The sequence below is a fragment of the Medicago truncatula genome, chromosome 2, assembly GCF_003473485.1.
Source record: "Medicago truncatula cultivar Jemalong A17 chromosome 2, MtrunA17r5.0-ANR, whole genome shotgun sequence".
NCBI lineage: Eukaryota > Viridiplantae > Streptophyta > Magnoliopsida > Fabales > Fabaceae > Medicago > Medicago truncatula.
In genome coordinates, this window is record NC_053043.1 from 26682534 (window position 1) to 26709094 (window position 26561).

The 26561-nt window shown below is 37.2% G+C and overlaps 1 protein-coding gene and 2 non-coding genes across 3 annotated transcripts; 1 reads left to right on the forward strand and 2 right to left on the reverse strand.

The window, feature by feature from the left end:
• Positions 1-2818: 2818 nt before the first annotated feature.
• On the forward strand, positions 2819-16520 carry LOC120578348 (uncharacterized). Its single transcript, XM_039831029.1, has 5 exons — positions 2819-3185; positions 3456-3914; positions 13019-13140; positions 15306-15411; positions 15523-16520. The coding sequence occupies exons 1-5, from the start codon at positions 2819-2821 to the stop codon at positions 16518-16520; spliced, it is 2052 nt and encodes a 683-aa protein (XP_039686963.1).
• LOC120578814 (small nucleolar RNA R71) lies at positions 2876-2982 on the reverse strand. The gene has a single exon (XR_005644623.1). It is a non-coding gene; the product is annotated as a small nucleolar RNA R71 (small nucleolar RNA).
• LOC120578793 (small nucleolar RNA R71) lies at positions 8064-8170 on the reverse strand. Its single transcript, XR_005644604.1, has one exon. It is a non-coding gene; the product is annotated as a small nucleolar RNA R71 (small nucleolar RNA).
• Positions 16521-26561: the final 10041 nt, after the last annotated feature.

Genomic DNA, 26561 nt, shown 5'->3' on the forward strand with positions numbered 1-26561 from the left:
ATTTTCCAAATCACCGGCCTCCATAATATATCGAGCAACATGCTCAACAGTGGACTCATTCGTTTCCCCAGCAAATTTGGTGAATTTGGGGATTTTATGGTTTCTTGGCATCTCCGTTTCTAAAACGAAATCAGCCAACGCAGACACAAAATTCGGACGGTGTATCCTAGGGTTGAAACCGTTTTGAGCCATCAATGCTTCGACTATATCGGCTATGTTATTATGGCCTCCATAATTTTTTCGACGGGCCTGCATAACCACTTGGTCAGCATTCTGGTTTCTATTCACCACTACAGGAATTCTAACGGGTTCTTCTGGTGCTTCAGGCTGCTCGTTTTGCACCTGGTTTTCGAGCACTTGATTAACCTGTTCTTTGAAGGGTGCTTCTCTTGGCCTGACATTCGCATTTCGCGTAGCCGGCGTAACGCGCACTTTGGGTGCGCCCAGAAAATCCGCTATCCGCCCCATATGTTGTGACAGGGCTTGGTAACTGCTATTCGTCTCCTGAATCAAAGGACTAATAACAATCGCAACTTGTTGTGTCACCATATTAACCATATCATGGTTAGTCTCTGCCATGGTTTGCCTTAACGCATTCATCGAAGCGTTGGTCAACGATTGTTGAGGCGAACCGAATGGGATAAACGTTTGTTGGGATCTACCAAACGAGACATTTTCCCCTTGGTTAGAAAAGGGTGGTATGATCGTGGTAGTGTGTGAAGTTTGGGTCGAAGAAGTTGGGATACCATAAGACCCTCTTCCATTGTTTCCCAAATTGAGAGACCTTTGAGAGAACATATTTCCCGCAGACTAGGTAGTCTGAGCGGCCGTCGTAGTCGCCGGGATACTTCTTGAAGTATTATTGGCTATCGCATTCGACGTACTGGCCTGTGACGTTTGTGAGATTATGTTTTCTTCAAGTATGGTCTCTACGGGCTCTAACACGTTAGCCATATTGCTATTCTGGCTAAGTTGCGTAGACCCTATCGGAATTGATTGATTGGTCGCTGTTCCTGAAGTAGAAGCAGTGTTTGCTGCTGTTGTGCCAGAAACTAGAGAAGGACGCGTCATTTCAGGAAGTACTTTGTTATTCCTTAAACGCATACACAATGCAGACCAATAAAAAACTTTAGAATTTGAAAAAATTTCTCAAAGTTAAAAGCACAAAAGGTTCCACTAGGGACAGTATTGAGTGTAAGTTTTTAGTATGACTAAATTGTGACCCATTTTTCCTAAGAAAAACTACTATTTATAAAGATAGTCCTATAACTACCTAATCACATCCTTTCGATTCAAAAATCGAAATTTAGCCGTTCGAAAACTAGCCGTTTGCTAACCGCTTGGTCCTATCTACCAGACTTGAAGGCGCGTCTACAGCTTCTTTCATCCGTCGAACTAAAACAGCTTCTTCGATTGCCGCTGAGGTACTTATGTATTTGTCGATAGATTTCTTCACAAAGCTACGCCCCAATTTTGGGTCAAACCCTTGACTGCATTAAAAGATCATATTTTCACAAATATTGACTAACACCATCCATCACAAATATTCATCTTTACTTGGAATTCAATAAGTGACAATTGCTTTTCTAATTAAAGTTCTTTTTTTTCCTTTATTTTCTTGTCATTTACTTTTATGCTTTCTCTCTTCTCCCCCATGTCTACGATGAACATGAGTGAGTAGACTTCTCCTTGTCTTGGGATTGTTGGATAAGTCTAAATGACATAATTCTAATCAAACCAAACTCTAAGCCTTAATCTTATGTAACCCTAATTTCTTATATGAATTCATCGTCTTAACATGGATCAACCATTATCAAACTGTGGAAACGAAAGTGGAGGGTTTGATAATTGTTTATCCATTATTCGAAATACAATTCATAAAACGAAAGTGGAGCTTTGATATTCAAACAAGTGAATTCAGACAAGGATTGCAAAGTCAGCGAAATAGGCTTTGCAATCTTTGAGACATATAGTTTCGATCTTCAAGGGAACTAATAACAATCAAGTCAGCGAAATAGGCTTGGCTGTTAGAGGAACCAAAATCTGATAGTAATCAAGTCAGCGAAATAGGCTTGGTTGCTAGAGGAACATAAGAGAATCTGTCTTGAGAAATTAGGTCTAAACATAACATTATAAGCTTATAGTTTTGGTTTGAAAAGGACTTGTTATTTAGATGAAACCAACGATCCCAAGGCTCCTTTTTTATTATATTAATTTTCAACCGTTTGAAAACCCCCAACTTACAATTCTATTCTCTTCTAATCATCTCTAAAGGTTAATTGAATTAAACTACTACCTGTTGGAACGATACTCTTTAAATACTACTTCGGTAAGACCGTGCACTTGCGGTTTTATCTCATCATGTTTTTGGCGCCGCTGCCGGGGAGTAAACTAATTTGATTAACTCTTTCTTTGTGATTAGAACTCTTTTCTCTCCCCCTCTTCTTCCCTTCTTCTTTCTTTCTTTTCCTACACCTGACTTCTTGGGTAGCATAAAAATAGTAGATAACATGGCTGAGGAACGCACTCTTAAGGAGTATTTGATCCCTTCTTCGGATGAGCCATGCACTATTATAGTTTACCCAACGGTTGAAGGTAGCAACTTCAAAATAAAACCTGCGCTACTAATTCTGGTACAACAAAACCAGTTTTCTGGATCGCCCTCTGAAGATCCAAATTTACATATCTCAAACTTTTGGAGACTTAGTGTAACTTGCAAAGACGACCAAGAAGCCGTTAGGCTACATCTCTTCCCTTTTTCTCTAAAAGATAGGGCAAACAATTGGTTCAATTCTTTAAAGCCAGGTTCCATCACTTCATGGGACTAGCTGAGATGAGAATTCCTTTGCCGCTTCTTTCCCCATCAAAAACCGCCCAACTTAGGGGAAAGCTTTACCAATTTACTCAAAAAAACGGGGAATCTCTTTTCGATGTGTGGGAGCATTTTAAAGAAATACTTAGACGTTGTCCCCATCACGGTTTGGAGAAATGGTTAATCATCCACACCTTTTATAACGGTCTAACATCTAACACTAAATTAACTGTTGATGCAGCTGCAGGTGGTGCCCTAATGAACAAAGATTTCACAACAGCTTATGCCTTGATTGAGGACATGGCTCTAAACCTTTTTCAATGGACGGAAGAGAAAGCAATCATCAATCCTTCACCCTCTAAAAAAGAGGCAGGTATGGACGAAACCTCTTGCTTTGACTATCTATCTACCAGGGTGAATGCATTATCTCAAAGACTTGATCGCATGAGTACTTGTGTTATCACACCTACCTTCTCACCTCCATGTGAAGCATGTGGCCTATCTAGTCACTCTAGCATCGATTGCAAACTAAGTAGTATTGAGCAGTTAAACTTTGTTCAGAATGGCCAAAGAGTTGTTCAAAAATCTCACATTGAACTTTTAATGGAAAACTATTTTCTTAAACAATCCGAACAACTCCAAGAGCTTAAGGACCAAACTAGACTTTTGAGAAACTCTCTTGCTACTCTCACAACAAAGATAGACTCCATCTCCTCTCACAACAAAACTTCTGAAACTCAGCTCTCCCAAGTAGTTCACCCCAACAAAATGAATGTTGTTACACTTAGGAGTGGCAAGCCACTCGAAGACCCCATAAGGAGAACCAAATCCAATGATAGTGAGAAAGAGATCTGCGAACCACCATCTAGGGAAACTAGGGCAGAAAGACGAGTTGAGGAAAACACACCACCTCCCTTTAAGCCAAAAATTCCCTTCCCACAAAGGTTTGCCAAATCTAAGCTAGATGAGCAATTTAAAAAGTTCATAGAGATGATGAACAAAATATACATTGATATGCCTTTCACCGAAGTCTTAACCCAAATGCCTACCTATGCTAAATTTTTGAAAGAAATACTTTATAAAAAGAGAAAAATTGAGGAAGGTGAGACGGTTAACTGATGAGTCATTTATATGCTATTTTAATATGCTTTTTAGTTTAGTTTTATTTAGATTTTATATAATTTTATATTAGTATTATTTCCTTTTTAGGATAGTTTACTTTAAATTGCAATTTATTATATTTCAGGGAAGAATATTGGATGGATTGAGTCTTGGAGCAAAAGAAAGGGATTTGGAGCAAATTGGACACGAAAATACGAAGATTGGGAAACAAAATATATCTCCCACAAGTCAGAAGCCTGGCACGGCCTGTAACACCCCGTTTTCCCAACATCAAAATTTCTTTAAAAAACATAGCATTTATCAGAGTAGCATCATAAACAACGGGATATCACATATAACATAATCCAAGACGGTTAAATAATGATTTAACATAATATTCTTAACATTGCAGCGGAATTTAGTTCGTAATCCATAAATCGGTTTTGGCACGCAGGCCTCATCATAATTCTTAAAAGAAATCAGTTCATAGTCATAAATAGCATAAAAGTCACGTAATAGAATGAAGCATGCATAATTCATAAAGCCCCATCCCGTTACGTATCAGAGCGACCTAGAAGACACAGTGAAGGCAAGGCCACTCACGACGGAACAGCACACTAAGCTCGGTCACCTGCACGTTACCCACGGTCGAGGTAACATTCAAACAGAAGGGGTGAGATTTCATAACAGATTAACATTAAACAATGCAATTAAGAATCATAAGTTAACAACATGGTCATTTCATTAATTAACTTTGCATAATTGCTAAACTTTTAACACGTAACCATGTATCGATTAATTAGGGATAACATAACATAATCAATAAGCACGTATCACGTAATCACATATTCAATCATTATCAACAAGGCATCTTAATCATGACAATGTGACAATGCTCCTAGACTCCATATATGCATGTGGTACCAATCGTCATCATAAGTATTAATATACTTTTATCGTGCGGAGGACAGAGCTCCTATAAAACGTGCGGAGGACAAAGCTCCTAATTTTCGTGGTGAGGACAAAGCTCAATGTTATGCTATGCATGGACACATATGAACAAAACAACGTAATCGACTTATCAACATGCATCCAATAATTTGGAGCTAAACTTCATCATATACTTATGCACTTAGTTAAACAACGGAAGTAGCATAAACAGATCACATAGACAAAATGATATCATTATATCAATAGCACATAAATTACATCATTATCAAGTTTTCATATCTTGCATGAATGTACAATACATTAGTTCATGTCCATTTAATATCAGCACAACTTAAACAACTCTACAGGCTGCATTAAACGTCTCCACTAGGTCTCAATACCAATTAGGGGTTCACTCTTGATCAACACATGCGACACAGATCGCCAAACACTCAAGCAACTACATTCTGGTTGTACTCGCGAGGCGAGAGTACTTACTCGCCATGGCGAGTAACACTAATCTCCCAAACTGATGTTGTTCTGGGTTCAATCCTGTCCTAAAACCATTCCTAATCATCTCTAGGTATGTCTAGGCACTTAAAGGCACTCAAGGTCCAACTAAAAAGTCGAAAATACAACATATGACATGCATTCTGCCTAAGCTCGCGAGGCGAGGAAGGTTGCTCGCCATGGCGAGTTGCACCAAACAACTCGCGAGGCGAAGGAAAGGGGCTCGCGTGGCGAGCGATGAAGTTCATCACTCGCGAGGCGAGGATCATAGCTCGCCGTGGCGAGCGATGAATGTCGCTACGGCCAGGCTTCCTAAAATCACAAAATTCGGACGTTTCACATGGTTCTAAGCTTGGTTTTGGTTCCAGAATTCATCCTAAACATATTCTAAGGTTACAGGGCAATTCTTACATCAATCTAAACAAGTTTTACCGTTTATTCTCAAATTTTAGGGTTTTGACCTAATTCCAAAACTTCACTAAATCAATCCTAACTTCGTCAACTAATCATCAGAATTACAGAGGTTAATGCTACTGAGTTATTAGTCCCACCCTTACCTGGTTATGAAGAAAATCGCAGCCCTCTTGGTCTCTTGCTCCTCTCTAAGCTTTTTCTCCCTTTTCCAAAAGTTTTCACGTACAATGAGTTTCTAAAATATTAGGTCTTCTCCTATTTATACCTCTTTCTAATAACTTATCTTATCTCACTTTCTCCCCCAAAACTATCTAAAATATCAAAACAGCCCTCAACTAAATATTTTTCAAATCTTTATTTTATTTAACAATAAAATAAATCTCATATCATAATCAAATCACCAAAATCACCACAATTTATCAAAACATATCAAAATCATACATATATTATATAAATATAATATAATCACCTAAACTCGATTAAATAACGATTAAACGAAAGTGGGCGTTACACGGCCCGTGCTAGCCTTGGCACGGCCGTGCCACCCTCCATAAGACCTTTTGCTGCTTTTGCTTGGACTCCAAGCTATTCTATTTTGGCGCACAATCTACCGAGGAATATTCTTGGAATATACTTGCTTAGATTTTAAGTCAATTGTGTACTATAAATAGAGTAGCTAGCCATCACAAATATTCATCTTTTCTTGGAATACAATATGTGACAATTGTCTTTCTAATAAAAGTTCATTTTACTTTCTTTGTTATTTACTTTTATGTTTTCTCTCTTCTTCTCCTTGTCTACAATGAACGTCAATGAGTAGACTTCTCTTGTCTTGGGATTGTTGGATAAGTCTAATGACATAATCCTAATCAAACCAAGCTTTAAACCTTAATCTTATGTAACCCTAATTCCTTATCTAAATTCACCGCTTTAACATGGATCAACCATTATCAAACTGTGGAAACGAAAGTGGAGGGTTTGATAATTGTTTATCCATCATCTCAAATATCAATTCATAAAACGAAAGTGGAGCTTTGATATTCGAACAAGTGAATTTAGACAAAGATTGTAAGGGCAGCGAAATAATCTTTACAATCTTTGAGACATACAGTTTCGATCTTCAAGGGAACTAATAATGATCAAGTCAGCGAAATAGGCTTGGTTGTTAGAGGAACCAAAATCTAATAGTAATCAAGTCAGCGAAATAGGCTTGGTTGCTAGCGGAACAAAAGAGAAACTGTCTTGAGAAATTAGGTCTAACATAAAGTTATAAGTTTAATAGTTTGGTTTGAGAAGAACTTGTCGTTAGGATGAACCAATAATCCCAAGGATTTTATCTTTTATTATTATTTTCTTTTTAATATATAAAAATACAACTTTCTACCTTATAAACCTTTAGTCTAATCATTATCTAAAGTTAATTGAATTCATAACTCCCTGTCGGAACGATACTCTTTTCATACTACTTCGGTAAGACCGTGCACTTGCGGTTTTATCCCATCAAGTTTTTGGCGCCGCTGCCGGGGAGTTATTGTAATTTGATTAACTTTTTAATAGTGGTTAGTCTATAAAAAAAAAAAAATATATATATATATATATATAATAATATATATATATATAATAATAATATATATATATTTAAAATATATTTTATTTCCTTTTCTTATCTTTTTATTTTTTTATTTTATTTTTATATATACTTATATATATATATATTTATAAAATATTTTATAAATTTATCTCTCTCTCTCTCTCTCTCTATAAAAAATAAAAAAATAAAAATATATATATATATTTATATATAAAATCTCTCTCCCTCCATTTCTCCTTATTTTATTTTATTTTATTTTTATTTTTATTATTTTTTATTTTCTATCTTTAACCGCTTTGATTTCAGGGATGGCTCAAAGAAACACACAGTAATAACGATATGGCTGAGAAACGTGCTCTCAAAGAGTATGCAATCACATCTTCAGATGAGCCGTACGATGCTATTGTGTACCCAACGGTTGAAGATATTAAATTTGAAATAAAGCCTGCACTTATTTACCTGGTGCAGCAAAATCAATTTTTCGGATCACCCACTAAGGATCCGAATTTTCATGTTTCAACTTTTTTAAGACTCAGTGGAACTTTGAAGGCAAACCAAGAGGCCGTAAGGCTGCACCTCTTTCCTTTCTCTTTGAGGGATAGAGCTAGTGCTTGGTTTCATTCATTGAAAATTGGTTCTATAATTTCATGGGACCAAATGAGGAAGGCATTCCTTTCCCAGTTCTTTCCCCATAGTAAAACTGCTCAATTAAGGAGTCAAATCACACAATTCACTCAAAAAGATGGTGAATCTCTTTACAATGCGTGGGAGCGTTTCAAAGAAATGCTTAGGCTTTGCCCCCATCATGGTTTTGAGAATTGGCTTCTTATCCACACTTTTTATAATGGTCTTTTATTTTCCACAAAAATGAATGTTGATGCAGCTGCAGGTGGAGCTTTGATGAATAAAACTTACACAGGAGCCTATGATTTGATCGAGAACATGGCATACAACCACTATCAGTGGACAAGTGAGAGAGTTATCACTGAAGGTACTCCTCCACCCTCTAAAAAAGAGGAAGGTATGTGCCAGGTTTCTACCCTTGATCATCTATCTGCTAAGGTGGACACACTTCTTCAAAAATTTGATAAATTAACTGTAAGTGTCGTCACACCTGCTCTTGTCTCACCACCTTGTGAATTTTGTGGAATATTTGACCATACTGATGTTGAATGCCAACTAGGTCGTGTTGCTAAAAGTCCCGAGCAAAATTTTTATACCTTTGGACAACAAACAACACCACCCATTTGTACAAACAACGAAAGAGTCCCTCAGAAATCCAGCTTGGAAATTTTACTAGAAAAACATGCTATGGAGCAATCCAAGCAATTTCAAGAACTTAAAAATCAAACTGGATCTTTGAATGACTCTTTTGTCAGGCTTACATCTAAAGTGGACTCCATTGCTACTCACACTAGAATGCTAGAAACTCAAATCTCTCAAGTAGCCCAAAAAGTAGCTACTTCCTCTCAAACCTCCGATGTCTTTCAAAGTCAAACTGAAGCCAACCCCAAAGGCCTTATAAATGCTATTCAACTTAGGGACGGTAATTAGTTAGAGGACCCCATTATGAAAACTAAGACAATTGAGGGTGAGATAGAGAGTGAAAAGCAACAAGGTGAGAAAGTCATAGGAGAGAGTGATAAGCCAATCGTTTCACCACCTTATAAACTCAAAATCCATGTCCCTCAAAGGCTTGCTAAGCTTAACCTCATAGTGATTGAGAGTTTTTCCACCCCTTGTGTGATTGAGAGTGAAACCATTGAAAAAGCTATGTGTGATTTGGGAGAGAATCTCAGGTTGATGCCACTATCCCTTTGGGAAAGATTGGGTATTGGGTAGAGAAACCTTCTAATCGTCAAGCTAATGACTCTAAAAGAGCGCTTCGTGGGAGGCAACCCATGAGTTTTATTGCTTTTTTTTTGTTTTTTTTTGTTGTTTTGTAGGTATTTGTCCAAATATGATGCGAAAAAGTGAAAAAGATTTGAAGCCATTGACCAGAAACCCACCCAAAAAAAAAAAAAAAAAAGAAATTCTTCCCTCTTTTTCCAGAAAGTTAGCACGGCCCATGCCTGAGTTGGCACGGCCGTGCCAACCCATCAGCACAAAAAAAAAAAAAAAAAATTTTTATTTTATTTTTTCTTCCCGTATCCAAATCAAATAACATCTATAATCCTTCTTCCGTAATTCTCTCCAAACTTCACCAACATTCATCCACCCACAACCAAACCAATCTAGGGTCAATGGCATCAAAAAGGAAAGGTGAGAAGATTGACGCCTCCAAAAGTGGTGCAAGCAAGAAGCAATCAACAACCCGAATCATGGGATTCAATTCAAGGATTCCGAGCAAAGAAATAGGTATAATTCTCTAATCTCTAGAACTATCTCTCCTTGCAGGTACCCTGATGTTAATGCTTTGGATAGACTAGAAATAGATGAACATGTGATTAGGTTGTTGAATAAATTCACAACCCTGTGCTTAGGTACCTTCACACGGTTATTGCTTGCACCATATGGGGTAGAAAAAAGGTAGAAATGATGAGGACTGTTGAGTTGTTTATAGGTTATACTTTATAACCACCATGTTAACATTTGCTATTATTTGATTTATTATCTTGTTTCAATTGCTAGAAAAAAACCGGATATAAAGATGATATAGTGGTAGGTGGAATCATCACTTTCATTTGTTAGAAAATTTGAGGTAAATGTGAACAAAGGGATAAATAGGATTGAGGGAAACTACTATCTATATTTAAAAACCCTCACTACCATGTTTTTTTTTTAGAATCCATGGCCCTTCTTACAATTTCCAATATGAGTGGCGAGTCAATAATGCTAATTTCTTGATTATTCTACCTAATTCAGATATTACTAATCCGAAGGTGGTAGAAAAATTTTATGTTGGCACTAACCCACAGGTACACAATGATGGTGATGATGGTGGTGATGAAGAGGAGGTAGGTGCAAACTTACACCATTAACAAGTAGCCGGTGGAAACCATAATGATGAACGGTGGGCATGGATGCAAACCGAAGTTCAAAGAACATGCACCGAGAAACAAAGACAAGGTGTTGAAATGATCGGGCTAAGAAACGATGTCCTAAGGGGCACTCAAATAAATGAATAAAACAATCAAATGTTCCGATACATGATGCAACACCTTCACCTCCAAGGTCTACCTTATGGACTTCAATAAAATTGTGAGCTCTCCTCTTCCTCTACTCTTCTCTACTTCTCTTCTTTCTTCACCATCTTCTTCTTTCTCTTCTTCTTCTTTTAAATCATTGAGGACAATGCTTCTCCTAAGTGTGGGGGGAGCCTAATAAAGTGTCTTTAGTCGTAGTGTTTCCAAACTCCCTTGAACTTTATTCTTTTGTATAGTTTTATTGTAAAAGGCATGGTTAAGTAGCTAATTTTTATTGAAAATATCATGACACAAAACTTTCATTGTCTCCTCTTATTTTGTTGATTCTTGTACATGAAAGCAAACTCTTGTGTTTTAAGTCTTCTTGATATACCCACATCTTGTTTTAAAGTGAATAAAATTCTCCAATGAGAAAAACACAAAGTTGCTTCCCTTGAGTAAATGTATGAATAGGTATTTTAAGGAAACGCGTTTTAATCTTAGTGGTGCATTAACCTTTAAAGATTCTCAAAGTGCCAGTAGTATAAGTTAGTATAAGGGAGTGCATAAAAAGCCAAAAAGCCAAATAAATTCCAAGATCTCATCATTGAATCTAGATTGGGGAAGGAGGTAGGCCCTCCGACTTCCTACGTGAAGATGATTGTTATCTTAAGGAAAAACTTTGAAAAGCATCATTGAATCTAGATTGGGGAAGGAGGTAGGCCCTCCGACTTCCTACGTGAAGATGATGTTTTAAGGGATACCATTGAATCTAGATTGGGGAAGGGGGTAGGCCCTCCGACTTCCTACGTGAAGATGTTGTTCCTTAAATAAAGAACTTAAAATGTGCAAATGGCAAAGAACAAAGATTCTCAAATACTCCCATCTCTCTTATATGAATTATAGAAGGAATCTTTCTTGGTTAGTTTAGTGCTAGGATTAGACCATGTTTCCTCATAATACCTATCTTATACAGGAGCAAGAAAAGGGTTGGACTTCACACACACACTCACTTGAAACTTGATCGTTGGGTAGAATAAAGATTTCAAGAAATACTTGAGTTTGTGATTAGTTTACATTTTGGGATTTAAGCCCTTGAGGAGACATGTGCTTTAATTAAATTGTCATTTAATTTAATTGTTGATGCTACTATGTTTATGCCTTTTGCTTGAGGACAAGCAAAGATTCAAGTATCGGGGAGTTTGATGAGTCATTTATATGCTATTTTAATATGCTTTTTAGTTTAGTTTTATTTAGATTTTATATAATTTTATATTAGTATTATTTCCTTTTTAGGATAGTTTACTTTAAATTGCAATTTATTATATTTCAGGGAAGAATATTGGATGGATTGAGTCTTGGAGCAAAAGAAAGGGATTTGGAGCAAATTGGACACGAAAATACGAAGATTGGGAAACAAAATATATCTCCCACAAGTCAGAAGCCTGGCACGGCCCGTGCTAGCCTTGGCACGGCCGTGCCACCCTCCAGAAGACCTTTTGCTGCTTTTGCTTGGACTCCAAGCTATTCTATTTTGGCGCACAATCTACCGAGGAATATTCTTGGAATATACTTGCTTAGATTTTAAGTCAATTGTGTACTATAAATAGAGTAGCTAGCCATCACAAATATTCATCTTTTCTTGGAATACAATATGTGACAATTGTCTTTCTAATAAAAGTTCATTTTACTTTCTTTGTTATTTACTTTTATGTTTTCTCTCTTCTTCTCCTTGTCTACAATGAACGTCAGTGAGTAGACTTCTCTTGTCTTGGGATTGTTGGATAAGTCTAATGACATAATCCGAATCAAACCAAGCTTTAAACCTTAATCTTATGTAACCCTAATTCCTTATCTAAATTCACCGCTTTAACATGGATCAACCATTATCAAACTGTGGAAACGAAAGTGGAGGGTTTGATAATTGTTTATCCATCATCTCAAATATCAATTCATAAAACGAAAGTGGAGCTTTGATATTCGAACAAGTGAATTTAGACAAAGATTGTAAAGGCAGCGAAATAGTCTTTACAATCTTTGAGACATATAGTTTCGATCTTCAAGGGAACTAATAATGATCAAGTCAGCGAAATAGGCTTGGTTGTTAGAGGAACCAAAATCTAATAGTAATCAAGTCAGCGAAATAGGCTTGGTTGCTAGCGGAACAAAAGAGAAACTGTCTTGAGAAATTAGGTCTAACATAAAGTTATAAGTTTAATAGTTTGGTTTGAGAAGAACTTGTCGTTAGGATGAACCAATAATCCCAAGGCTTTTATCTTTTATTATTATTTTCTTTTAAATATATAAAAATACAACTTTCTACCTTATAAACCTTTAGTCTAATCATTATCTAAAGTTAATTGAATTCATAACTCCCTGTCGGAACGATACTCTTTTCATACTACTTCGGTAAGACCGTGCACTTGCGGTTTTATCCCATCATTAACCTTACAGAAGAATGCAGTGCCATCATCCAAAATAAATTGCCACCAAAGCTTAAAGACCCAGGCAGTTTTTCCATACCTTGTGTCATAGGGTCAGAAGTAGTGAAGAAAGCTATGTGTGATCTAGGAGCCAGTGTCAGCCTAATGCCTTTATCCCTTTACGAGAGGTTGGGAATAGGGGAACTTAAATCGACAAGGATGACCCTACAACTAGCGGACCGTTCTGTTAAGTATCCAGCTGGAATCATAGAAGATGTCCCCGTTAAGGTAGGAGAGGTATACATCCCCGCTGATTTTGTTGTAATGGAGATGGAGGAAGACAACCAAGTACCAATTCTTTTAGGAAGACCTTTTCTTGCCACTGCAGGAGCCATCATTGATGTAAAAAAGGGTAAGCTTGCTTTTAATGTCGTAAAGAGACTGTTGAATTTGAACTTGCTAAACTAATGAAAAGTCCTTCCATCAAAGACTCTTGTTGCATGATAGACATAATCGACCATTGCGTGAAAGAGTGCTCTTTAGCATCAACTACACATGATGGTTTGGAAGTATGCTTGGTAAACAATGCAGGTACAAAACTGGAAGGTGAGGCAAAAGCTTATGAAGAGCTGTTGAATAGAACTCATCCAATGGAAGGTCTAAGTGTGGAGGTGTTAGTAAAAGAAGAACCAGCACTTCTACCCAAGGAGGCACCGAAAGTAGAGCTTAAACCGCTTCCATCAAACCTAAGGTATGAATTCTTGGGCCCTAACTCTACCTACCCTATTATTGTAAATGCAAGCCTCGATGAAGTAGAACCTGAAAAGTTACTTTATGTCCTCAAGAAGTATCCTAAAGCTATAGGGTACACCATTGACGACATTAAAGGAATAAATCCTTCATTATGCATGCATAGGATACTTCTTGAAGAAGACTATAAACCCTCCATTGAACATCAAAGAAGGCTAAATCCTCATATGAAAGAAGTTGTGAAAAAAGAAGTTTTAAAACTCCTAGATGCAGGTGTTATTTATCCAATTTCTGATTCCAAATGGGTTAGCCCCGTGCAAGTTGTACCTAAAAAGGGTGGTCTCAAAGTTATTAAAAATGATAAAAATGAATCCATTGCCACTAGGACCGTCACCGGTTGGAGAATGTGTATTGATTATAGGAAGCTTAATAAGGCAACCCGTAAAGATCACTTCCCTCTCCCTTTTATAGATCAAATGTTAGAAAGGTTAGCTAAGCATTCACATTTTTGCTACTTAGATGGTTATTCCGGATTTTTCCAAATACCCATTCACCCTAATGACCAAGAAAAGACGACTTTTACATGCCCCTTTGGGACCTTTGCCTATAGAAGGATGCCTTTTGGTCTTTGTAATGCCCCTGCTACTTTTCAAAGATGCATGATGTCTATTTTTTCTGACTTTGTTGAAAAAATAATGGAAGTTTTTTTGGATGATTTCTCTGTGCATGGATCTAGTTTTGATGATTGTCTGACTAACCTTGAAAAAGTTTTGGAAAGATGTGAACAGGTGAACCTAGTCTTAAATTGGGAGAAATGTCACTTCATGGTAAGAGAAGGAATTGTCCTAGGACACTTGGTCTCCGACAGAGGTATAGAGGTAGATAAAGCAAAAATCGAAATTATTGAAAAAATGCTACCTCCTACCTCAGTCAAAGAAATTAGAAGTTTCCTACGACATGCAGGATTCTACCGCCGTTTCATTAAAGATTTTTCATCAATCACTAAACCACTAACAAGCCTCCTTCTTAAGGACGCAGACTTTGTGTTCGATGATGCTTGTTTGTAGGCATTTTCCAGGTTGAAAGAAGCACTAATCACTGCCCCAATCATACAACCACCAGATTGGAGTTTGCCCTTTGACATAATGTGTGACGCAAGTGACTATGCGGTTGGGGCGGTGTTAGGTCAGAGAAAGGAAAAAAAGATGCATGCCATATACTACGCAAGTAAGACCCTAGATGGGCCACAGGTAAATTATGCCACAACAGAAAAAGAACTGCTAGCAGTTGTCTACGCCATTGACAAATTTCGGCAATACTTGGTGGGATCAAAAATCATTGTTTACACAGATCACTCGGCCATAAAATACTTGCTAAAAAAAAAAGATGTCAAACCGAGATTGATCCGATGGATTTTGCTCCTCCAAGAATTTGACCTTGAAATAAAAGATAAAAAGGGTGTAGAAAATGTTGTCGCTGACCACTTGTCCCGACTTCGGGAGACCAATGAGGATGAGTTACCCTTGGATGATTCCTTCCCGGATGACCAACTCTTCTTAATGGCATAAACTGACACACCTTGGTATGCAGATTTTGTTAATTTTCTTGCAGCAGGAGTGCTACCGCCTGAGTTAAGCTACCAACAAAAGAAGAAGTTCTTCCATGATCTGAAGCACTACTATTGGGATGAGCCCTACCTCTTCAGAAGAGGCTCAGATGGGATTTTCAGAAGATGCATTCCTGAAAACGAGGTAAGTAGTATTCTAATTCATTGCCACTCCTCTTCTTATGGTGGCCACGCCAGCACACTAAAGACTTCTTTCAAAATTCTTCATTCTGGTATCTGGTGGCCATCACTTTTCAAAGATGTGCATTCCTTTATTTCTAAATGTGACAAATGTCAACGCACCGGTAGTATTACCAAAAGAAATGAAATGCCTTTGAACAACATCCTTGAAGTCGAAATTCTTGATGTTTGGGGTATTGACTTTATGGGACCATTCCCCTCCTCTTTCGGGAATCAATACATATTGGTAGCAGTTGACTATGTGTCCAAATGGGTTGAGGCCATTGCTTCCCCCACTAATGATGCACAAATTGTTATAAAACTGTTTAAAAAAGTCATCTTTCCTAGGTTCGGAGTGCCACGGGTTGTGATAAGCGATGGAGGGTCTCACTTCATTTCAAGACATTTTGAAAAACTTTTGCAAAAACTTGGAGTGAGACACAAAATTGCGACACCCTATCACCCCCAAACTAGTGGACAAGTGGAGGTCTCAAATAGACAAATCAAAGCTATCCTTGAAAAAACTGTTTCAACCTCTAGGAAAGATTGGTCAACTAAGCTTGACGATGCCCTTTGGGCCTATCGAACGGCTTATAAAACCCCCATTGGAATGACCCCTTTTAAACTTGTCTATGGGAAATCCTGTCACCTTCCCGTTGAACTCGAGCATAAGGCCTATTGGGCAATTAGAAACCTCAACTTAGACCCCAATTTAGCCGGTGAAAAAAGAAAGCTTCAATTAAGCGAGCTAGAAGAACTTAGGATACATGCCTATGAGAATGCCCGCATTTATAAGGAAAGAACTAAGAATTGGCATGACAAGAAAATCGTCAAGAAGCACTTCAAAAGCGGTGACCTTGTGCTACTCTTTAATTCTAGGCTAAAGCTCTTTACCGGTAAACTGAGGTCACGATGGTCCGGTCCTTTTCAAGTTCGCACAGTCTACCCTTATGGGGCGATTGAAATATTTTCTGAAGAAACAGGATCCTTCACGGTTAATGGGCAAAGGCTTAAAATCTATAATACCGGAGAAGTAAATGAAGTAGTGGCTGATTTCACTCTGAGTGACCCACCTTAAGGATTTTTATCCTTATTTTTGTCAAGCTAGTGACAATAAAAGAGCGCTTCGTGGGAGGCAACCCACTAATTTAATTGCTTTCTTTGCTTTCTGTTATTTTTTCTTTGTTTTGTAGGTAAATGTCCGAGATTGACTAGGAAACGCAAGAAAAATCAAAGTTACAAGAACCAGAAAGGTGGCACGGCCCGTGCTAAAGTTGGCACGGCCGTGCCAGGAATCAAAACACCACCTCACCCAAAACTAGCAGAATGACGGCACGGCCTGTGCTAAAGTTGGCACGGCCGTGCCAACCTGACAGGCCTCCGGAGTTCAAAATTTCGGCAAATTGTGAGCTTTCCGCATCCTTTCTCACTTTTTCCTTGTTTCTTTCGTTTTTAATCTTAAATCATTGAGGACAATGCTTCTCCTAAGTGTGGGGGGAGCCTAATAAAGTGTCTTTAGTCGTAGTGTTTCCAAACTCCCTTGAACTTTATTCTTTTGTTGTGTTTCCAAACTCCCTAATAAAAAGCAGCTCGTTTTATTATGACATAAAAAAAATTTTGTTGTCTCTTCAATGGTCGTTTCTTGTACATGAAAGTGATTTCTTGTGTTATAAGTATTCTTGCTATATCCACATCAAGTTTTATTGTGAAATTAATTCTCCAATGAGAAAAGCACCTAGTTGCAATCCTTGAGTAAGTGTATGAGTAGGTATTTTAAGGAACACGTTCTAGCTTTAATGGTAACCTGGACCCTTAAAAATCTTCAGAGTAAACGTAGTATAAGTTTATGTGGGAATAATTCTAATGTGATGAAATGTGTAAACCAAAATGGGGCGGAAGGATATCACCACACGTGGAGGAAAGGATACCCTTTCACTAACTTCCTAAATGTGGTAAAGACTTCTCAAATAAATTGTGCTTGAATTAAACCCTTGATGAGTCATTATTATATCTATTTTATCCATAATATTTAGTATCGTTTTATTTAGATTTTAGTTATATTTATATTTATAATATTTCCTTTTTGAATTATATTACTACAATTGCATATTTTATATTTCAGGAATGAATATTGGATGGATTGAGTCTTGGAGCAAAAGAAAGAGGATTGGAGCTGATTCGGTGCAGAAATACGAAGATTCGGAAGACAAAATATGTCTCCCCCAAGTCAGAACCTTAGCACGGCCCGTGCTAGGCTTGGCACGGCCGTGCCACCTTCCAATGCCTCTTTTGCTGCTTTTGCTTAGATTTTAAGCTACTCTATTTTTAGCCCAAATGTAATAGCTTAGATTTTAAGTCAAATAAATGCTATAAATAGAGTAGCCATCCATCACAAATAATCATATTTTCTTTGAATGCAATATGTGACAATTGTCTTTCTAATAAAAGTTCATTTTACTTTCTTGCTATTTACTTTTATGTTTTCTCTCTTCTTCTCCTTGTCTACAATGAACGTCACTGAGTAGACTTCTCTTGTCTTGGGATTGTTGGATAAGTCTAATGACATAATCCTAATCAAACCAAGCTTTAAACCTTAATCTTATGTAACCCTAATTCCTTATCTAAATTCACCGCTTTAACATGGATCAACCATTATCAAACTGTGGAAACGAAAGTGGAGGGTTTGATAATTGTTTATCCATCATCTCAAATATCAATTCATAAAACGAAAGTGGAGCTTTGATATTCGAACAAGTGAATTTAGACAAGGATTGCAAAGTCAGCGAAATAGGCTTTGCAATCTTTGAGACATATAGTTTCGATCTTCAAGGGAACTAATAACAATCAAGTCAGCAAAATATGCTTGGTTGTTAGAGGAACCAATATCTAATAGTAATCAAGTCAGCAAAATAGGCTTGGTTGCTAGAGGAACAAAAGAGAAACTGTCTTGAGAAATTAAGTCTAACATAAAGTTATAAGTTTAATAGTTTGGTTTGAGAAGGACTTGTCGTTAGGATGAACCAATAACCCCAAGGCTTTTATCTTTTATTTTATTATTTTCTTTTAATTAAAAACCCAAACTTTTCTACCTTATAAACCTTTAGTCTAATCATTATCTAAAAGTCAATTAGATTCCTAACTCCCTGTCGGAACGATACTCTATTTTTACTACTTCGATAGAACCGTGCACTTGCGGTTTTATCCCATCAAGTTTTTGGCGCCGCTGCCGGGGAGTTATTGTAATTTGATTAACTTTTTAATAGTGGTTAGTCTATAAAAAAAAAAAAAAAAAAAAAATAAATATATATATATATATATATATATATATATATTTATATATATATATATATTTATAAAATATTTTATTTCCTTTTCTTATTTTTTTTATTTTTTATTTTTATTATATATATATATATATATATATATATATCTCCCTTTCTCCTTATTTTATTATTTTATTTTTTATTTTATTTTATTTTATTTTTATTATTTCTTATCTTTAACCGTTCTTATCTCAGGCATGGCTCAAAACTACTATCCTTGGACTCCTTCCCCTGTTTTGCCTCCTTGTTATGGAATATTTGGTCATGCTGGTCAACTAGGTAGTGTTGTTAGAAGTCCTGAGCAAGTAAACTATGCTCAATATAATCAAGGGTTTAGGAACGATCAATTTTTTCAATCCCCTCAAAATCTTTTTGGACAACAAACAACACCACCTGATTTTGAAAATAACCAAGGAATCCCTCAAAGATCCAACTTGGAACTTTTGCTAGAAAATCTTGTATTAGATAACTCTAGGCACAACAAAGAATTTGAAATCCAAGCTAGAAATTTGAAGGACTCTCTCAATAGGCTTTCCTCAAAAGTAGATTCTCTTTGTACTCACAACAAAATGATAGAGATTCAAATCCCTCACGTCGGCCATCAAGTAGCCTCTCCCTCCCAAACCTCCATAATCCTTCCGAGCCAATCTAAGGCTAACCCAAAGGGTCAACCGAATGATGTTACACTTAGGGATGGTAAACAATTAGAGGTAGAGAGTGAAAAGCCACAAAGTGAGAAAGTTGTGATAGAAAGTGAAAAGCCTAACATATCACCACCTTATGAGCCAAAAATTCCTTTCCCACAAGGGTTTGATGAGTCCAAACTAGATGAGCAGTTTAGGAAACTTATTAAAATCATTCAAGACAAATTGCCATCTAGACTTAAGGATCCTCTGAGTTTTTCTAAACCATCTGTCATAGGACCCGAGATTATAGAAAGAGCCATGTGTGATTTGGGGGATAATGTTAGTTTGATGCCATTGTCCCTTTGTGAAAGATTGGGTATAGGATAGAGAAACCCTTTGACCGTCAAGCTAATGACTTTAAACGAGCGCTTCGTGGGAGGCAACCCACGCATTTAATTTTTTTTGTTTTATTTGTTTCTTTTTGTTTTAAGTTATTTTGTAGGTAATTGTCCAAGAATGATTCAAGAAAAAGAAAATTTTTGAAGTCCCGGTTGTAACGCCCCAATTTTATTTAATTATTTTTAGTTATTTAAAGTCCTTTATATGATTTTTAAATCATTTATGTTGATTTGTGGTGTGGTGTATTTTATTAAATGACTATTTTATTATTTAATAGAATAAGTGAGAAATAGGATTTAATTGGAGTTTGGGGGTTATACGAGAATTAAGTAAACTTAGGGGGAGTAAAGTGAATATTGGGAGATTATATTTATTAAAGAATTAGAAAATAGAAGTGGGGGAAGCAGTTTTTACGTACAACAGAGAAAAGGGAGAAAAGTCAAGAAAAGGGAAGAGAACCAAGAAGGGCTGCGATTTCGATTATCTAAGGTAAGGGTGAGGCTAACTTACATTAATTTTAGTGTATATGATTCTGATTATGTTTTAACAAAAGTTATGAATAAATTTGGAGAATTGGGAATTAGGGTTATGATGAGAATTGATGATTAAATGATGGAATTAGGGTGAATTGATGTAGAAATGATGAACAGACCTTAAATGTTTCATATATTGATGTTTAGAATCAGTTTTAAGGTTAGAACAATGGGTTTGGGTGAATTTTTGAGAAAAACTGTAACCTGGCCGTACTTTTATTCATCGCTCGCCTCCCGAGTGATGAACCTCGCCATAGCGAGTGATGAAGATCATCGCTCGCCTCGCGAGCAGGAGTGGTCGCCTCGCGAGTTGCATTTCGCAGCTCGCCATAGCGAGCAAGTTTACTCGCCGTAGCGAGTGTGGGCAGAGAGCTTGCAAGATTTCGTGTTTTTGAGCTGTGAGTTTAACCTTGGGTGTTTATGAGGGCCTGAACATATACCTTAATGATTAGGCAAAGTTTTAGAATGAGATTGAACTTGGAATGGTGTCAGAATGGAATGGTGAGTAGTTTACCCTAACTCGCCATGGCGAGTAGAGCCTCTCGCCTCGCGAGTTGTCCCATTTCAGAAGCCTTGTTTAGGATTTTGCGATCATTTGTCGCACGTGATGATATGAGTAGACCCATGAGGTAGGGGAGAAGTTATTCTTGATTATACGGAGATTCAGAGAGGATGTTTATAATGTTTAATGACGTCGACTTAGGTTGATGAACAATGAGGGGATAGTTATATAATATGAAAGATGTTGATATGAGTCCTACTTGTGGTATATGATGATTATTATTATTGTTGTCTCGCTGCTTGTTATTATATGTTGCTGTTGATTGAATATGATTTGCTGCTGATTGTTGGTGTATGCATACATGCATTCAATTGGATTATACAAGATGTTGGTTCAGGTTGTAAGGTTGCAAGTTGTCGTTCTAAGTAACGGAGTCATAGATTGTTGATGTTGACCAAGTTGGGGAGTAAGTCATAAGTTATTATGCACAGTCGTTGTCGTTGTTGTTGTCGTAGTTGAGTTGTATGCTGATATACACAAGTGGAGTCCTTTCATGATTAGGAAACTGTTGAGGGCTCATGCCCTGGAATGCCTTGTCATTCAATCTGTTGAGGGCTCATGCCCTGGAATGCTCGTCATTCAACCGTTGAGGGCTTATGCCCTGGAATGCCTTGTCATTCAATCTGTTGAGGGCTCATGCCCTGGAATGTTAATCATTCAATCTGTTGAGGGCTCATGCCCTGGAATGTTCATCATTCAAATTGTTGGGGGCTTATGCCTCGGAATGCTTAGTCATTCATTGAGTTGAAAATAGTACCCTGTCGTTCGTTGTCGTTGATGTAGTGGATGATGTTGTCGTTGTCGTTGATGGTGATATTGTCGTTGTTGTAGGTTGTGGTCGTTGTTGTTGAGGGAGATATTGTTGTTGTGGTCGAGTTGTTGTTGTCGTTGTTGGTTGATTTAGTAAGAGTTATTAAAGTCGAAGAAGTATGAATATTATTGTTGACTTATATGTTGCTTATTACGTTATTTAATTAAGTTGATGGTTTATATATCTATTATTATTGTTTGTGAATCTCACCCCTTCTGCTTGGAATTGTTGCCCTTCGTATGGGTAACTTGCAGGTATTGAAGCTTATTAGAAGTGGTGGCTCAAAGTGTCTAGGGCTCTGATACGTACGGGATGGGATTTTCTTATTGTTTTTCATTCCTATGTATCAAATTTGAATATTGCTGACGTAGCCCTATGGTTGTTGAATTTATGTTGATAAGGCTTTATGCCAAAAATTTAATTATGGAGATTTAAACTATTGCTATCGTTGTTTTGAGGCAAATTTTCCGCTGCAAATTTAGTAATGACTTGAAGGACGTTTATTAAATAGGTTTTATATTCTATTTAAGAAATTTTGAAAATGTAGTGTGACATGCCCGTTTGGGAATTACTCTGATGCATGAATTATTAATTAATTGATTTTTGGGAAACGGGGTGTTACAATTGGTATCAGAGCAGGTTGGTCCGTCCGGCCAAGTAGTAGAGTCGTGTTGAGCCACCTAGGATAGAGTGTCAACTCTAATGTTGTTTTGTTAATTGTTCTGATTGTTGTTTGTGGTGCAGGGTTATGTTTTAGAGGTATATTTTCGAGGACGAAAATTCTAAAGTTGGGGAGAGTTGTAACGCCCCAATTTTATTTAATTATTTTTAGTTATTTAAAGTCCTTTATATGATTTTTAAATCATTTATGTTGATTTGTGGTGTGGTGTATTTTATTAAATGACTATTTTATTATTTAATAGAATAAGTGAGAAATAGGATTTAATTGGAGTTTGGGGGTTATACGAGAATTAAGTAAACTTAGGGGGAGTAAAGTGAATATTGGGAGATTATATTTATTAAAGAATTAGAAAATAGAAGTGGGGGAAGCAGTTTTTACGTACAACAGAGAAAAGGGAGAAAAGTCAAGAAAAGGGAAGAGAACCAAGAAGGGCTGCGATTTCGATTATCTAAGGTAAGGGTGAGGCTAACTTACATTAATTTTAGTGTATATGATTCTGATTATGTTTTAACAAAAGTTATGAATAAATTTGGAGAATTGGGAATTAGGGTTATGATGAGAATTGATGATTAAATGATGGAATTAGGGTGAATTGATGTAGAAATGATGAACAGACCTTAAATGTTTCATATATTGATGTTTAGAATCAGTTTTAAGGTTAGAACAATGGGTTTGGGTGAATTTTTGAGAAAAACTGTAACCTGGCCGTACTTTTATTCATCGCTCGCCTCCCGAGTGATGAACCTCGCCATAGCGAGTGATGAAGATCATCGCTCGCCTCGCGAGCAGGAGTGGTCGCCTCGCGAGTTGCATTTCGCAGCTCGCCATAGCGAGCAAGTTTACTCGCCGTAGCGAGTGTGGGCAGAGAGCTTGCAAGATTTCGTGTTTTTGAGCTGTGAGTTTAACCTTGGGTGTTTATGAGGGCCTGAACATATACCTTAATGATTAGGCAAAGTTTTAGAATGAGATTGAACTTGGAATGGTGTCAGAATGGAATGGTGAGTAGTTTACCCTAACTCGCCATGGCGAGTAGAGCCTCTCGCCTCGCGAGTTGTCCCATTTCAGAAGCCTTGTTTAGGATTTTGCGATCATTTGTCGCACGTGATGATATGAGTAGACCCATGAGGTAGGGGAGAAGTTATTCTTGATTATACGGAGATTCAGAGAGGATGTTTATAATGTTTAATGACGTCGACTTAGGTTGATGAACAATGAGGGGATAGTTATATAATATGAAAGATGTTGATATGAGTCCTACTTGTGGTATATGATGATTATTATTATTGTTGTCTCGCTGCTTGTTATTATATGTTGCTGTTGATTGAATATGATTTGCTGCTGATTGTTGGTGTATGCATACATGCATTCAATTGGATTATACAAGATGTTGGTTCAGGTTGTAAGGTTGCAAGTTGTCGTTCTAAGTAACGGAGTCATAGATTGTTGATGTTGACCAAGTTGGGGAGTAAGTCATAAGTTATTATGCACAGTCGTTGTCGTTGTTGTTGTCGTAGTTGAGTTGTATGCTGATATACACAAGTGGAGTCCTTTCATGATTAGGAAACTGTTGAGGGCTCATGCCCTGGAATGCCTTGTCATTCAATCTGTTGAGGGCTCATGCCCTGGAATGCTCGTCATTCAACCGTTGAGGGCTTATGCCCTGGAATGCCTTGTCATTCAATCTGTTGAGGGCTCATGCCCTGGAATGTTAATCATTCAATCTGTTGAGGGCTCATGCCCTGGAATGTTCATCATTCAAATTGTTGGGGGCTTATGCCTCGGAATGCTTAGTCATTCATTGAGTTGAAAATAGTACCCTGTCGTTCGTTGTCGTTGATGTAGTGGATGATGTTGTCGTTGTCGTTGATGGTGATATTGTCGTTGTTGTAGGTTGTGGTCGTTGTTGTTGAGGGAGATATTGTTGTTGTGGTCGAGTTGTTGTTGTCGTTGTTGGTTGATTTAGTAAGAGTTATTAAAGTCGAAGAAGTATGAATATTATTGTTGACTTATATGTTGCTTATTACGTTATTTAATTAAGTTGATGGTTTATATATCTATTATTATTGTTTGTGAATCTCACCCCTTCTGCTTGGAATTGTTGCCCTTCGTATGGGTAACTTGCAGGTATTGAAGCTTATTAGAAGTGGTGGCTCAAAGTGTCTAGGGCTCTGATACGTACGGGATGGGATTTTCTTATTGTTTTTCATTCCTATGTATCAAATTTGAATATTGCTGACGTAGCCCTATGGTTGTTGAATTTATGTTGATAAGGCTTTATGCCAAAAATTTAATTATGGAGATTTAAACTATTGCTATCGTTGTTTTGAGGCAAATTTTCCGCTGCAAATTTAGTAATGACTTGAAGGACGTTTATTAAATAGGTTTTATATTCTATTTAAGAAATTTTGAAAATGTAGTGTGACATGCCCGTTTGGGAATTACTCTGATGCATGAATTATTAATTAATTGATTTTTGGGAAACGGGGTGTTACAATTGGTATCAGAGCAGGTTGGTCCGTCCGGCCAAGTAGTAGAGTCGTGTTGAGCCACCTAGGATAGAGTGTCAACTCTAATGTTGTTTTGTTAATTGTTCTGATTGTTGTTTGTGGTGCAGGGTTATGTTTTAGAGGTATATTTTCGAGGACGAAAATTCTAAAGTTGGGGAGAGTTGTAACGCCCCAATTTTATTTAATTATTTTTAGTTATTTAAAGTCCTTTATATGATTTTTAAATCATTTATGTTGATTTGTGGTGTGGTGTATTTTATTAAATGACTATTTTATTATTTAATAGAATAAGTGAGAAATAGGATTTAATTGGAGTTTGGGGGTTATACGAGAATTAAGTAAACTTAGGGGGAGTAAAGTGAATATTGGGAGATTATATTTATTAAAGAATTAGAAAATAGAAGTGGGGGAAGCAGTTTTTACGTACAACAGAGAAAAGGGAGAAAAGTCAAGAAAAGGGAAGAGAACCAAGAAGGGCTGCGATTTCGATTATCTAAGGTAAGGGTGAGGCTAACTTACATTAATTTTAGTGTATATGATTCTGATTATGTTTTAACAAAAGTTATGAATAAATTTGGAGAATTGGGAATTAGGGTTATGATGAGAATTGATGATTAAATGATGGAATTAGGGTGAATTGATGTAGAAATGATGAACAGACCTTAAATGTTTCATATATTGATGTTTAGAATCAGTTTTAAGGTTAGAACAATGGGTTTGGGTGAATTTTTGAGAAAAACTGTAACCTGGCCGTACTTTTATTCATCGCTCGCCTCCCGAGTGATGAACCTCGCCATAGCGAGTGATGAAGATCATCGCTCGCCTCGCGAGCAGGAGTGGTCGCCTCGCGAGTTGCATTTCGCAGCTCGCCATAGCGAGCAAGTTTACTCGCCGTAGCGAGTGTGGGCAGAGAGCTTGCAAGATTTCGTGTTTTTGAGCTGTGAGTTTAACCTTGGGTGTTTATGAGGGCCTGAACATATACCTTAATGATTAGGCAAAGTTTTAGAATGAGATTGAACTTGGAATGGTGTCAGAATGGAATGGTGAGTAGTTTACCCTAACTCGCCATGGCGAGTAGAGCCTCTCGCCTCGCGAGTTGTCCCATTTCAGAAGCCTTGTTTAGGATTTTGCGATCATTTGTCGCACGTGATGATATGAGTAGACCCATGAGGTAGGGGAGAAGTTATTCTTGATTATACGGAGATTCAGAGAGGATGTTTATAATGTTTAATGACGTCGACTTAGGTTGATGAACAATGAGGGGATAGTTATATAATATGAAAGATGTTGATATGAGTCCTACTTGTGGTATATGATGATTATTATTATTGTTGTCTCGCTGCTTGTTATTATATGTTGCTGTTGATTGAATATGATTTGCTGCTGATTGTTGGTGTATGCATACATGCATTCAATTGGATTATACAAGATGTTGGTTCAGGTTGTAAGGTTGCAAGTTGTCGTTCTAAGTAACGGAGTCATAGATTGTTGATGTTGACCAAGTTGGGGAGTAAGTCATAAGTTATTATGCACAGTCGTTGTCGTTGTTGTTGTCGTAGTTGAGTTGTATGCTGATATACACAAGTGGAGTCCTTTCATGATTAGGAAACTGTTGAGGGCTCATGCCCTGGAATGCCTTGTCATTCAATCTGTTGAGGGCTCATGCCCTGGAATGC

What these genes read in the sequence shown, in the direction of transcription:
- LOC120578348 (XM_039831029.1), top strand. Translation starts at nt 2,819, where the DNA reads ATGGGACTAGCTGAGATGAGAATTCCTTTGCCGCTTCTTTCCCCATCA. An exon ending in CAAGGATGACCCTACAACTA is followed by an intron (nt 13,141 to 15,305) that starts GCGGACCGTTCT and finishes TACCAACAAAAG; the next exon opens with AAGAAGTTCTTCCATGATCT. An exon ending in CATTCCTGAAAACGAGGTAA is followed by an intron (nt 15,412 to 15,522) that starts GTAGTATTCTAA and finishes CACTTTTCAAAG; the next exon opens with ATGTGCATTCCTTTATTTCT.